The 14,597-nt window shown below is 37.1% G+C and overlaps 1 protein-coding gene across 3 annotated transcripts in view; it reads left to right on the top strand.

Annotated features, from left to right (window-relative positions):
- Mctp1 (multiple C2 and transmembrane domain containing 1) overlaps positions 1–14,597 on the top strand; it is a 585,759-nt gene that overhangs the window by 286,383 nt on the left and 284,779 nt on the right. For all 3 annotated transcript variants that reach the window (XM_026783760.1, XM_026783759.1, XM_026783758.1), the window contains exon 2: positions 1,357–1,471. In XM_026783760.1, coding sequence (XP_026639561.1) covers positions 1,357–1,471 — 115 coding nt within the window. The remainder of the gene's footprint in view (positions 1–1,356; positions 1,472–14,597) is intronic.

The raw sequence follows: 14,597 nt of genomic DNA, 5'->3' as shown, positions 1-14,597 counted from the left end.
GAGTAGGAGGCAAATGAAGAAGTCAAAGATGGCTCAGAATTTCCAGCCTGGGGGCCTGGGGACTGCAGCTACCATTTATGAATATTATGGGGAACAAGATGAATTCTTTTCATTGTTAACAGAGGAGAGAGAATGAGTTCAAGTGTCAATCAAAGTAACAGTGCTTCTTGTCTTAAGTAATAATTGCTCCACAAGGAAAGTTTTCTATGTGGATCTTAAAACCTCAAATAAAGTACTGATTCGATGAAGGGTGACATTGTGGTGTGTGAGTGAGATCTCAGTAAAGTTTTCTTGACTCTGCTGGATAATTGCCTTTCCTGTAATTGGGGTGCCAGGAACCAGATTGCTCATTTCTGTTCTTTCTTACCCGTGCAAGTTTTACAATGAACCAGAAAAGAAATGAGAATCTTGAATAGTCTCAAACCTGGGGAGAAAGTAAGTTCTCCTGCTGTATAGAAGCTAGCGAAAACTAAAAAAAAAAAAAAAAAAAAATGTGGCCTGTGCATTTTTATTGCATTGCTCTTTGAAACATTTCATCAGGCAGCACTGCTGAAGTCTGTGGATCGATAAATACCATGAGCACTTTGATCCAAAGAAGGAAGCGTTAGAATTGAGCCCCACTGAGAATTTGTTTCTTGCAAATGCTGTCAAAATGCTGGGAGAATTTATTTCTATATATTATATCATATTTTATGTTGGGTCTGAAATAGAATTATATAATTCATCAGTAAGAGATATTTGCATAAATGAATGAGTCAATACAGTCATCTGAATAAATCCTTTCAATTTTAAGTTATGTATAAGTCAGCTTCTTTTGCACATCTTTTTTTCTTCATTGTTCATTGTGTTTTTTACATCACACTATTTCTTTTTTTTAATATTTATTTATTTATTATGTATACAATATTCTGTCTGTGTGTATGCCTGCAGGCCAGGAGAGGGCACCAGACCTCATTACAGATGGTTGTGAGCAACCATGTGGTTGCTGGGAATTGAACTCAGGACCTTTGTAAGAGCAGGCAATGCTCTTAACCTCTGAGCCATCTCTCCAGCCCCCATGACACTATTTCTATGTTAATTTTTCTTAAATGAATTATATAGTCATTACATTATAAACAATGTTTCTAATACTTAAATTGCTAACTAAACAGAGTTAAAATAAGGTATTTATATTGATGCCATTCTTTTATTTCTAATTTAAAAACTCATGAATTTTAAGTCTTCAGAAAACTGTTTGTGATGATTGATTTCATTAGATAATTCTCATAATTCATTTTAAACGACATGCAGTCTCCCATTGGAGAAATTAGACCAAAGGAAATAAACTTAGTATTTTGTATATTTCTTATTTTTCAGAAAATAAATACAGTTGGAAACAGTAATGCAGATGTCCCTTTGGCTGATCCCGGAATGTATCAGTTGGACATCACACTGAGAAGGGGTCAAAGTTTAGCTGCCCGTGACCGAGGAGGTAAACCTTTCAGAACACTATCCTCTCAAAGCTTTTTCTGTGTGCTTGTTGCAGATTTCATTTTCTTTAACTTTGGACTCAGAGACACACTTTACTATGTGACTTGACTACTCTAAAGTGGAAGATACAGATTCCGCAATTCTGACCCAGCTGGTGAGGTTTCCACAAAACTCTTATAATACTGATTTCTCAGTGCATAGTATCAGTGACAGGTGAGACCTGCATTCATATATTATATTAAGGTATACATGTATGGAGGTGAGCACACATTCAAATAGGTGAGATTTACTTATGCATAGTTGGGTGTACATTTATATAAGTGAGATATGCATGTGCACATGTGGACATATATTTACAAAGGTGATGGATGCATAGTATGGATAAGGTACACATTTACATAACTGAGGCATAAGTACATAGTTGAGGATACATTTACACAGGTGAACATAAATTTTATGGGTGAGTCATACTTTTAAATAAGTGAGGCATACATTTATGTAGGTAAGACATAGGTGGTCATACATTTATATATATATATATATATATATATGTGTGTGTGTGTGTGTGTGAGAGAGTATATAGTTACATTAATATGGCATGCATTTGCATACATTTACATGGGTAAAGTGTACAAAGGTGAAACCTACGTTTATGTAAGTGAGTCTACATTTAATTAGGTTACACAAATATCTGTTTAGGTGATCATACGTTTACACAGATAAGGCATGCATTTACATAGACATATCTTTAGATAGGTGACAATACATATACACAGCTGTGTCAGAAGTTGACTTTTGATAGAAAATATTTTTTTACTCGGAGTCATTCAGTTTAATCTGCTGATGTTGTGTTATCCAAGAATACCATCTCCTCAAAACTTGAATACCCTCAATCAGCAGCTCTCTGAACCTTGGTTGACTGCTTACTTCCTAGTGGAGTATACAGAAATTTGTAGTCAGTCCAAGGGGAAAAGGCAGTCAGTACTTTTTAGTTCTCAGATTCCAAATGCTTGAGCAATCTCTTCATGAATTAGTCTGGGACACACAGAGCTTTCTAGACCCAGAGTAGAGGCAGACTCATGGAAAGAGTTTCAGTAGACTGGGCAGAATCCTAAGGGAGCATCCAGTATCTGTTCTGCAAGAGTTAGTGGGAAGCCACACCTTCAGGATGCTAAGTAGAGATGTATACCTTCCATCAGGAGGAAGGATGTTTCCTACGCCTACACTAGACCATCTCTGGATACAGACAGCCTCATGACTGTGAGATGTGTTTGCCTCTGCACCTCACTACAAAGAATGTCAAAGAAACAAGATTAAGAATACAAGTTATCATTTCTGTACTTTGTCTCTAAATGATGAATTATTTAATGCATTAATGAATTTTCATAACTACAAATTTAAACATGGATTCAGTTTTAAGCAAAAACTAATACATGCCATAACATTTTTAATGAATGGATAGTGAGAAAAATGTTAAATTTAAGTAGACAAAGGAAGCTTCTCAGAATCAAATGTCTGTTCTGAAAGCTAAAGAAAAATAGTTATTGAATTAGACCATCTTAGAATAAAGAAACAAATAAAGACAAATAGCATGCAGTTAACATCATTTAACAGAATATTTTTATTATTCAATGTGATCTCAAATTAATTTGACTCATTTGATCTAAAATACAATTAAACCAAGAAGCAATATCAAACTTTTAATCCCAGGTCTGTGGTCTGTTCCCAACATTGTTAAACACCTATATAAATAGCTACTGGTTGTATCATTGTTTATAGTTATGTAATTATTGAAACAATATAACTACCCAAAGATAGGTAAATAGTTAAAAAAAAAACCTATATATCATCCATGCAAGAGCATAGCCTGTAATTGTGAGAAAAAATGGTAGGGGGTGGGGAGTAGAGTAAGAAAAATATCTAGAAGTTAATGTGGAAAAATTGACAAGATAAATTGTTAGGTTCATGTAACCAAAGTTCAAAAGGGTATCAGTAGAAAGCAATTTTTCTTCTAAGAAGTGAAGAGCTATAATAAATCAGGTAGTCTGCTAATTTCTGCAAAAAAATACACAGAGAGAAAGTTAGACCCTTGTAGTAGGAGCAGCAGGCTGCATTCCTGCTGCCCGGTCACCTGGCTCCTGCACAGCTAGCTTTACCTGAAATAACAACACACAAATTGTATTTTTTTAAACACTGCTTGGCCCATTAGTTCTAGCCTCTTATTAGCTAATTCTCACATCTTGATTAACCCATTCTCTAATATAATAATAATAATAACAATAACAATAATAATAATAATTATCTGTGTAGCACCACGAGCTGGTGGCTTACCAGGGAGATTCTTAACCTGTGTCTCCCTCGGAGAGGGGAATCATGGCGACTGCCTGACTCGGCTTCTTTCTCCCAGCATTCTGTTCTGTTTTCTTTGCCTACCTAATTTTCTGTCCTATCAAAGGCCAAGCAGTTTTCTTTATTAATTAACCAATGAAACAACAGATAGAAAGATGACCCTTCTCCATCAGACCCTAATGAAATTGGTAGCATTCTGATTAGAGGTGAAACAAGTGCTGAGAATGGGGTGAGAGTGAGTAGGTAAAGTGACAGTAACTGTAACATGGTGGCTGGGCTTATTGGTTCCCACAGCCATTTGGCCCCAAAGAAAATCACACAGAGGTCTATATTAATGATAAACTGATTGGCCCATTAGCTCAGGCTTCTTGCTAACTCTTATAACTTATATCAACACATTATTCTTATCTATGTTAGCTATATGGCTCAGTACCTTTTTCAGCGAGGCAGGTCACATCCTGCTTCTTCAGTGTTCTTGGCAGGACTGGAGAGGAATGGGCTTCCTCCTTCCCAGAATTCTCCTGTTGTCATTACCCCACCTCTCCCTATACTTCCTGCCTGGTCAATTAGTGTTTATTTAAAACATTATTGACATCATACAGACAATTCTTCCACACCACTTCCCCCTCCTTTTTTTTTAATCAAAGGAAAATATCCATAGTCCATTTTTTTGGGAATATGGGCATAGTATTCCAGGCTACTTCCGGCTGGGTAGGGGCGCTGATAATCTTATGGGGACCTAAAGAAAATTTAGAGTTACAACCAAGTCCTGACTGGAGTATCCTGTGAGTCTTGATCATCTCAGGCAGCAGTTTTGAATCTGTTCTGGACATAGAACTTTGGCATCTGAGCCATCTGTTTCTACTGGAGATTTCTCAGGTGGTCTTCCTTGATCAAACCTGATTTTTCTTAGCTCAGAATGAATCCACAGCCTCTCATTTTCTGAAGAAACAAAAGCAAAAATCTCTTCTCCAAAGTAACATACCTTTTGACTTCAGTTTTGAAGTCAAGATATTTTAAAAATACATACCTTGGATTAATTTAGCAGCATTTATAAGTAAATATCTTTTAGTAGCTGTTGCTCCTTCCTCAGCTTTCAAATAATTCAAAGAGAGCATAATAACATACAGTATCCAGATTCTCTGTGTGTTTTCCATATTTGTGTGGCTTTATTTTAAAGTCTATTTCTTTATTTTTACTTTTAACTTTTAGCTTTTTGAGACAGGTTCTCTGTGTACCTTTGTCCTGGAACTCCCTCTGTAGACCAGGCTATCCTTGAACTCACAGAGATCTGTCTGTCTCTGCCTCCCAGGCAGTGGGATTAAAGGTATGTACCACCATACAACCCATATGTTACAAGTAACATTTCTCCAAGTGAATTCTTCTTTCAGTATTGTTCTTTCTAGATGGTATGCCATGAAAAGAGAACTATGCAGAAATATTACAATTTCGAGCATGACTATTAATTTTGAAAGTACTTAATAAGTACACTAAGATCTAGCTAGCAAACAAGTAAATATACTGCAGATTCTGAGGCCCAAATTTCTTACTTTTGAAAAAATGATGTGTAAGTATATAACAGGGATAATCTAGACTAAGTTCTCAGATGTCACAGATATCAGTTTGAACTGTTATCTATCTATCTATTGAGATAGATAGAAATACACATGGATAAATATGTCTGCTTTGAATCTGTCTATGTGGGGCTAGGAACAGTGACAGATGTAATAACATAGTAATTAACACACCAAGGGTCCAAATCTTGGTTTCTAAATACAATTAACCTACTGAAAGTGATCAGGATTTTTGAGAAATTAATGATTACAGACCTGGGTAGGGAAAGTACAAGATGAATTGGGACATTTTGCATGACAAAAAGTCAAGAAGTACTCAAAAAATTGCTAGCAGAGTGTCAAAACACAAAGGCCACTTCAAAGAAGCATTATTGACTACAGTTGAGACAATCAGCAGGAGTGTTAAGGTGGGGATAATGTGCGAACATAGGAAGAAGCAGATATCTACCTCCATGGTAAACCAATGACTGGATGCATGGTTAGGAGGGAGAGGAAGATAGCCTTCCTTGAGTACAAAGCTACCATTTAAAAACACCACGGTCATAACAATCCCAGGTAGAAATTATGCTAAAGTTGTATATGAAAATTATGATGTGAAGCAGAGTATTTGGAACATTTCAGGGTATAGCTGAGGAAGAGACTTTCCTGGCCAAGTTACAGTTTACAGGCAGTCACCACTGGCAGTCATAAGATATGCAGGCAGCTCATGCTTCACATGCCATGTGCTAAGAAATGTACACCATGACTGTGGCCAATTGTGGCAAGGCTCAACATGCTTATAAGTATATAATCTTGGAAAACTGTGTCATCTTAGGATGCCATTTGCTTGGGCATAGTAGGCTTTGTTCTTCCCTTAAGATACTGTGTCATCTTTCTCCTATCCCTCTTTCTAGAATTATTCATGTATATGCATTGTACAGAATGATGGATTTCATTATTTAAATTTTCAAACATGTATCATGTGTGCTAGCATTTAGTCCATTACCCTGTCTTGAGCAGCATATAAAATGTACTAAACTCACATCTAAATCCAGAGTCTCTTGTCCCACATACCCTACTTTACCACAGCTTCCAGTCTGGATTTCATGTGGAAACAGCACTGTTTTTCTGATAGTGGCAAATTATTCTCAGATAGAAGCATGGAACAGTTTTCAGGACAACAGGCAGACTATGTATTTAAAGAAATATTACTTAGCAGGCAAGAAGAATATACCGTGTAGTTGAGATGTTAATTTCAACCTAACCTAGCTAGTTTTGCTCTTGGAAATTGTTTTATGTATGTACACATGTGTGACACATGTGTGTGTGCACGTGCATGTGTGTGTGTTTGTGTGTGTCTGAAAGTTCATCAAGGGGGTTCATGCAGGGGGTTATGCCTCAGAGCTGAAATTAGACAGTATAAAGGCCTGATGTGAGTGCTAGGGATTGAACTGTGGTTCTCCTTGAAAGCAGCAAGTTCTTATAATTGCTGTCCTATTTGCCACCTGTTGTTGTGGTAAAGACTGTGACCAAAAGCAATTTGGAGAGAAAAGGGATTTTTGATTGTATGACTCAATCCAAGCCCTCCACTGGGAAAAACCAAAGCAGGAATTCAAGCAGGAACTGAATAGGAGACCATGGAGGAATGCTCCTTACTGGCTTTCTTTCTAAGGTTTGCTCAGCCTGCTTTCTTACACAGCCTAGCATCCCCTGAATAGGTGGTGCTGCCACTTGAAGGGTAACTAAGAAAATGGCCTATAGATCTGCATGCATCTTAATTGAAATTCTCTCTCTCAGATGACCCTAAATTGGGTCAAGTAGATAAAAAAAAAATCTAACAAACCATTTCAACAGCGGAGTCATCTTTACTGCCCCAATGATAAGGTTTTTTGTTTGTTTGTTTGTTTGTTTTTTGGTTTTTTTTTTAGGTAGACGAAAAAACTGAGTTAAATTTGTGATTAGCTGTCTTGAAAAACAGAAAATTTGACATTTGACTAGGTAGTGTCAGGTTATGTTAGATTTGTAATATATTTCAACTAACTGGTAGGACAACTAACTGGAATTAGAGAATTTAAGTCAAAAGGCAACTAGAAAGCACTGGAGTTATGTAGGAATATGACTTTGATTAAGTGCTTGAGTTTGAATTTTTTAAAAATGTATTAGGATTAATTATCTGCTTGCATGTATGTGTACCACTTATGTATAGTGTCTGGAGAGGACAAATGAGGGCATCGGATGCCCATAGAATTGGAGTACAGACTACTGGTAACTGTCATACTGGTGTTGGGAATAGAATCCTGGTTCTCTGGAAGAGAAGTCAGTACTTGTAACCACTGCACTGTCTCTCAAGTCCCTTGAACTTTCATTTTACCTGAAAACAGAGAAGGAATAGATGATAGAAAGGTTAGAGGAATGCCCACCATGACTTGGGGTGATTTGAAACATGGAGCTGAGTAAAATGGGAAAAAAGGAAGGAAGAAAGCAGAACAAGTCGACTTCTTATGGCATTTCTCCCCTTTCCCAAGTTTTCTTATCTCTTCCTTATGAACTATAGAGAGTATTAGAACCTGAGAGCCCTATACGCCTAAGTGGAGAGCTAAGTTCCATGTTTTATTAGCTGTATAGTTTTGAATGAGATTTGCAAGCTTTCTCCTCTAAGGACAAGGTTTAGGTTCAGTGAGCAGAATATAGGCTAATCTCATGTAAATAATGTAGTGTCTTTTGTTCATGCATGGACAGCTTTCAAGTAATATTTCAAGCATGCTAATACTAAAAGTATTTATTGTTCATTAAAATTCAGTTATCACTTTATCTTGCAGTCCCTCCCATTCAGCTTTCAGAAAGACACCATTTATATTTCAATTAAGTTGGACTTTTCAGGAGATAAACCTTTTGGCTGAAACATCCCTACTCTTATCTACCACAATTTGAAGGTGATGTGTGCTAAGAAGGCTGCTGTACTATGTAAATTAAGAGGAATTGGAATAGATGTGTCTGGTAATAGCAATTCCCTTCTCTTTCATTTCCTGCACTTTGGACCATGGAGTGTATATTGGTTTCCTAGAAGCTGTAATAGATAGTCACGCAAAAGGCCAGAAAGACAGAAACACATTAGCTCAGAGTTTTTGGAGCCAAGAATTTAAAAGCCATGGTATAGCAAGGCACACTCTCTTTGGGTGTTCTAAGAAATAATTGCAGTTTTCAGCTTGCTGCTTCTGTGGCCCCAAGTAATCCTTGGTTTGCAGGGATATCCCCCAATCTCTGACTCCATCCTTACATGGTTTCCTCACTGTGCCATCACCTACCATGCCTCCCTCCCCTTTCTCTTAGAAGGTTAAAATCCTCAGATTCACCCTAACTCCAGGATGGCCTCCTTGCAAGGCCTGAGCTCAGTTAGACTTTCTAGCACTGTATTTCCAAGTGAGGTCATACTGGAAATACTAGGGATCAACACATTATGTGTTATGGGGAAATCCAGGTGAACTTAATACAGTAGTGTCTCTCAACATGTGGGTCTTGACCCCTTTGGGGAATCCAATGACCTTTCACAGGGATTGAATGTCAAATATCCTAAATATCAGATATTTACATTGTGATTCATAACAGTAGCAAAATTATAATATGAAGTAGCAGCAAAATAATCTTATGGTTAGGGGTTACCACAACATGAGGAACAGGTATTAATGTATCACAGTATTAAAAAGGTATTTCTTCTCATTCTACATTAGGAAGAAATTTAAATAAACAAAATAGGGTTGTTTATTTATTTGTAACATTTTCATAAGTTCCTAATTTTTTGCGGGTCTAGAGTTCTCTATCAGAGAACGTGAAGCTGCTTGATTCTGCCCTTAATCTTATACCTCTGCTAAACAAAATTTCCAAGCATACGGAAAGCCATGTTCTTAGCAAGAACAATAGAAACCTGATATATGGATATGAATGTGGAAGTTAAGCATCTATTAATCTTAATTTATAATCACTAATTGAGAAACTGCACCAGATCAACACTGGCAGCTGTAAGAAGAGTCCAACTCTTTCTCCCCTAGAAAAGAAATTCAGCGAAATAAGACTAAAACATTCGGCATTGTAATTAAAACCAAGTCCTTTTCCAAGTTAGAAGGCCAGTCAACAGATTCAACTCTAGAATTTATCTGTGGCAGTTCTTAAAGAGAGGATTGTTTGAGTGGGCAAGGTGTAGGTCTATGCCTAATGGACATCAGGCATAAAGGAGGATGCTTAGAACTTACTAAGTTTTTTTGACTCCCAAGGGTACCACTGTCATAGCACATACCTTCACAATTTGGCCTCCAGACTTGGCTTTGAAGCTTGGGAATTGTCCTCATGTCAGAATGGCTACATCTCACCTGGATAAGTTTGTGTTTTGTAACCATTGACTGGAATAATTATTAACAGTACTCTATTTTACTATCAAAACAATTCAAATTTCATAAGTAATGAACATACTAATGCTTTCTAAAACAGATCTTAATCTCACTAAAATGCATCAGAAAAGTAAGCATCATAGGGTTGGGAATATAGCTAAGTGGAAAAGCACGTGCTTGCAGGCATGAGGTTTTGGAGTTTAATCACTAACACCGAAGGGACTAACACATTGTATAGATTCTTCTTTCTATGCCAACAGTGGGGGTTCCTCTGGGTGAATTTCCCTGGTATCCTTAGAATCCAACTTTTAGTGAGCTATGCTAATCAAGACATGCCATGTTGTGTTTGGGGCCAAGACAATAATTTAAATGTATTGCAAGTCAACTTTCTTTTAAAGTTTCTTACAAGTGGTGAGAATCAGATATAAGTGCACTTTATCTGTTAGAGTAATAATCATTTACATACACGTTGATGTTGTTTCTTTAACAGGGCCCTACCATTGCAAAAATTTTCAGAATGATCATGTTTTTTTTTAAATATTTTACTTGTACATTTCTATGCAGTAATCATGATAATCAATATATTTATACAATGTGTGACAAATAAGTCAAGATAATAATTTCCACCTCTTTCAATAATCACCTTCTGTGTTGGGAATTTAATACTCTTACTATTTTGAAATAAATCATAGGTTGTTTTAACTAGTAATAAGGGCAAGGGTGTATCCTCCATTCTGTCTCTGGTCCCTCTTGTTCTTGTTCCTCCTGTCCTTTGCCTGTCACAGTGTTTAGCCACCACAACTTCATTCCATTTATATTTCTACAAGTTAACTTAGTGATATTTACAAGTAAGAACACAGCCAGACTGTTTAACTTAACCAAATAACCTTTGGTCCCATTTATGTTGCTGCAAATGACAGGATTTCTTTGTCTGTGATCTTAATTCATATATGTATATGTGTGTGCATATATGCAAACAATATGAATAATGTTTCTGAAAATGGGTATTATTATGATTAGAACATACAGCTATGGTTTGGATAAGCATGACCAGAAGACTCATGTGTGATGCTTTGTTGTTGTTGTTTTTACTGGAAGACTTTTGTTTGTTTTTAAAGTTGTTTTTGAGATATGTCCTACTATGTAGTACTGCCAGTACTTTGAAATCAAAATCTTTCTTTAGCCTTCTGATTGCTGGGGATATAAGCCTATGTGACTGCACCCAAGTGGGGTGCTTATGTTTCTTGCTTGGAACCCCAGTGTAAGCTTCAGAGGGGAGCGATTGCCATGTGATTGGGTCATAAGAGCAGTGATTTGGTCAACGTATTAAACTGATAGAATCAGTTTGATGTCCTGAGAAGCAGTCGAAACTTTCAGAGTTGCAGGAACTTGGTTACTGGGGCATCTTATAGTGTGTACTCACGATTGTCCTGGCCACACTTCTTACTTTCTCTGTGTTACCTGAGCATGGTATAGCATGGGTATCAATTGTGCTGGGCACATTTTTTACTTTTTTTCTCCTGATGACCTTGAAATATAAGCCTCTTGCTCTCCTGCCTGTTCCCCCACCATGGTTCTTTCCTCATCCACAGTTCTGTTTGCTACCACATGCAGTGAACATGCCTCTGAAACAGTGAGCCAAAGCAGCCCTTCCAACAGCAAGCTGCTTTGTTTGATGTTTATCTACAGTAGTCATGGTTCACTCCTAGACATCTAGCCTATTCTTTTTTAATGCTTTATTTTTTTATAGATAGAAAACATACTACCTGGTATACATAAAGACCTTGGTTGCATATTAGTAAAATTGGCCATATAGTGGCTAAACCATAAGAATTTAATAAATGCCATTCCAGGAACATTTTGCGCTGGTTTCATAATTATTTAATCTGAGCCATAGAAAAGGGTCCAGTGTCTCTTCCCCAGGCTTCTCTTACAGTGCTATGTATGGAGTTAATTCATTTCTTTAGGGTCTTAATTATAACAAAATGAAAGGGAAGATCAATTTTTATGTTAAATTTTATTGATATCCTGCAAATACCTCCATTTTCATGAATTGTGAAAGACTAAGGAAAAGTGCCATGTGAAATATTTGACTGTAATAAATATATCTACCATATATCCATCATTTAATGCCTAGCCTTTGCCAATAATGTATTTGTGAAACAATATTTGATTAAACATTGACTTAAGTTTGAATAAGTATAATTTAATTTAGCTGTTGTTAAGAAAGGGGGGGTTTAAAGTTTACTTCATTTGAAAACACGTCATGGAGTTCTCCCTAGAAGACATTGTCATTGAATTTTCCTGGGCATAGTAGCTTGTAGGTGTGGCTTTCCATCTTAAGAAGTATGCTTCTTCTTGGTGGAAACATAGATTTTAGTATATTTTGTCTGTGAAGAAATGCTCTTAGGAATTAACTCTATATTACCTAAAATTGGGTAACAGAAAGTATACATAAAATATTCTTTCCATAAAAACTTGAAGATCAGTTGGCACAGCATCCCAAATAAGAATAAATTTGCAGTTTTGGTCTAGATATGTGATGAATCCAAACCTAAGTAATATATGTTGTGGAATAAGTAAAATGCTGCTGTAGGCCATGAGGGCCAGCAGTCCTAAGACCACAACGGGCCACAAAGGCAGCTGATCCCAGGCAGGGAGCTGTGCAGCAGGTGAGAGACAGAGACCTATTAGGCATGCCATGCAGAGTAAAGTTGGATATTTATTTAGTAGGTTGTGGAGGGGTAAGGGAAAAGGAGAGAAGGGGAGATTTGGGAAGAGCAGAGAGAGAGGCAGAGAGAGAAAGAGAGAGAGAGAGAGAGAGAGAGAGAGAGAGAGAGAGAGAGAGAGAGAGAGGGGGGGGGGGGAGATGAGAGGCAGAGAGAGAAAGAGAGAGAGAGAGAGAGAGAGAGAGAGAGAGAGAGAGAGAGAGAGAGAGAGAGAGAGAGAGAGAGAGAGAGAGAAGCAAATGGGGGAAGGGGAGAAGTGGGGAAAAGGGAGAGAGGCAGAAGCTGCCTCATCAGGAGAGAGATAGAAAAAAAGAGAGAGCTCAAGCAGAAGGAGGATCAGGGGAGGGAGTAGGCAGGGCTTGTCTCTTAAAGGGACAAGAGAGACTATTACAATATTATAGATCTATTAAGATTATTTAAAGAGAATGCATTGATTCTAGTTGGAACTAATTTAATCTAAATTCAGAGAAAGAATAGAGCCAAAAGAAGCATATCAGCTTTATTATATGCTTTCAAATAAGCAATAACCAAGCCAAAATATTTGAAACAACTTGAGTTAGATGTCTCTTGACAGCTTCACACAATGGTCTCTCTAGGCCTCCATTTAGGGACACACTGACATATGTGGCCTCTGCAGCTTTTCTTAGGTGCTGAGGGAAATTTCACAGCCCTTTTCTTCTACCCTCCATTCCAAAGCCAGAGAGACAAGGCTGAAACTGCTCTGTTACTTGCCCAGGCTGGAGCATGGCTCCCTCACTCAACTACAGCTTCACCAGCTTTCTGTGTTTGATTGTTGCCTTCACTGCCTAAAGTAGGCTGTCCTAGAATTTGCTCTGTGGGAGAGGTTGTCTTCAAACTCAGTGCTCCAAAGTGTCTGCCTTCTGGGTGCTAGGATTAACAGCTTGTCTCACCACACCCAGGTTTAAGTTTTTCTCTAATTCCATTCCACAAATCAGAAGCTTAGCTGGGTAGGATCTTGCCCTGAGGTCACCACTCCCATTATTTCATTTCTTAATCTGTTTATCTCTTTAAACAGAGGACTTATCACCATTCTACTTCCTTTTTCTCCTCAGACTTTACAGTTTGTAATTTACCCTGTTCAGCTCAGCTTGCTCCTTTCATTATACATTTTCATTAGAGATGCCACTAATAACCACAGGACAGAGTCTATATATATATGGCTATTTTGAGATTTCCTCAGCCAACGGAATTAATCCAAACTCTTCATTTTAGCCTCAGACAGACTCTTCAGACAAGGACAAAAGGCAGTTGCTTTCTTCACCAAAATATCATAAGACCAGTCTCTAGACCACATACTAACATTCTTCTTCTCTGAAACCTCATGATTTGATTGGTCTTGAAATTAATAGCCACATATAAATTTAGAATAGGCAGTTAGGTGCATGCACATGAGTGCACACACACACACACACACATGCACACAAAAAGAAAAAAGTGTTTAAAGGGGAATAGTAGCACTGAACTAGTTAGTATCTAGGTTACTAAGATAAGGTGAAGAAGAAAAGATATGCTACTAGTCTGTCCTTGAGACACTCTTCTGTTTTAAGACTGTAGATCCAGATTCAAAGTTATTTTATAATTAATATTAATTCATATGTTAATATAATATAATAATTAATAAATAATATTAATCAATCAAAATTAATTATGAAATATCTTTTAGGTTCACATAAACACTCTAAATATTTCTGATTATTCCTACTAATAAAAATATTTGGAAAATCTAAATTACTTACTTAAATTGGCTTAATTTAATATCCAAATGTTTTCTTTTTGGTTACATCACTGAGTGGGATAAAATGCTGAGGTAACAGTTTATGTAAATCATAATTTTTAATAGAAAACTTAATTTGTGGTAAGTGGATGTGTCCTGAGCAGCTGAAGTACTAAATAAACACCCCACATCTTTGCAGTTTGGCTTGTCTGAGAGTGACCCAACTAAAGTTACTGCTTACTTGGGGGAGGGATAGCTACTGGATCTGGTCAGTTTCAGAGCCTTCGGAGGCTACTTTGAGTTGTTAACCTTCCTGCTTAAAGAACTTCCCCTCAGGATAGAGTCTTTCAATTTCACAGAACACTGTTATATATATATA

This window comes from Microtus ochrogaster, chromosome 19, assembly GCF_000317375.1.
Source record: "Microtus ochrogaster isolate Prairie Vole_2 chromosome 19, MicOch1.0, whole genome shotgun sequence".
NCBI lineage: Eukaryota > Metazoa > Chordata > Mammalia > Rodentia > Cricetidae > Microtus > Microtus ochrogaster.
This window is presented reverse-complemented; position numbering and strand designations above follow the sequence as displayed.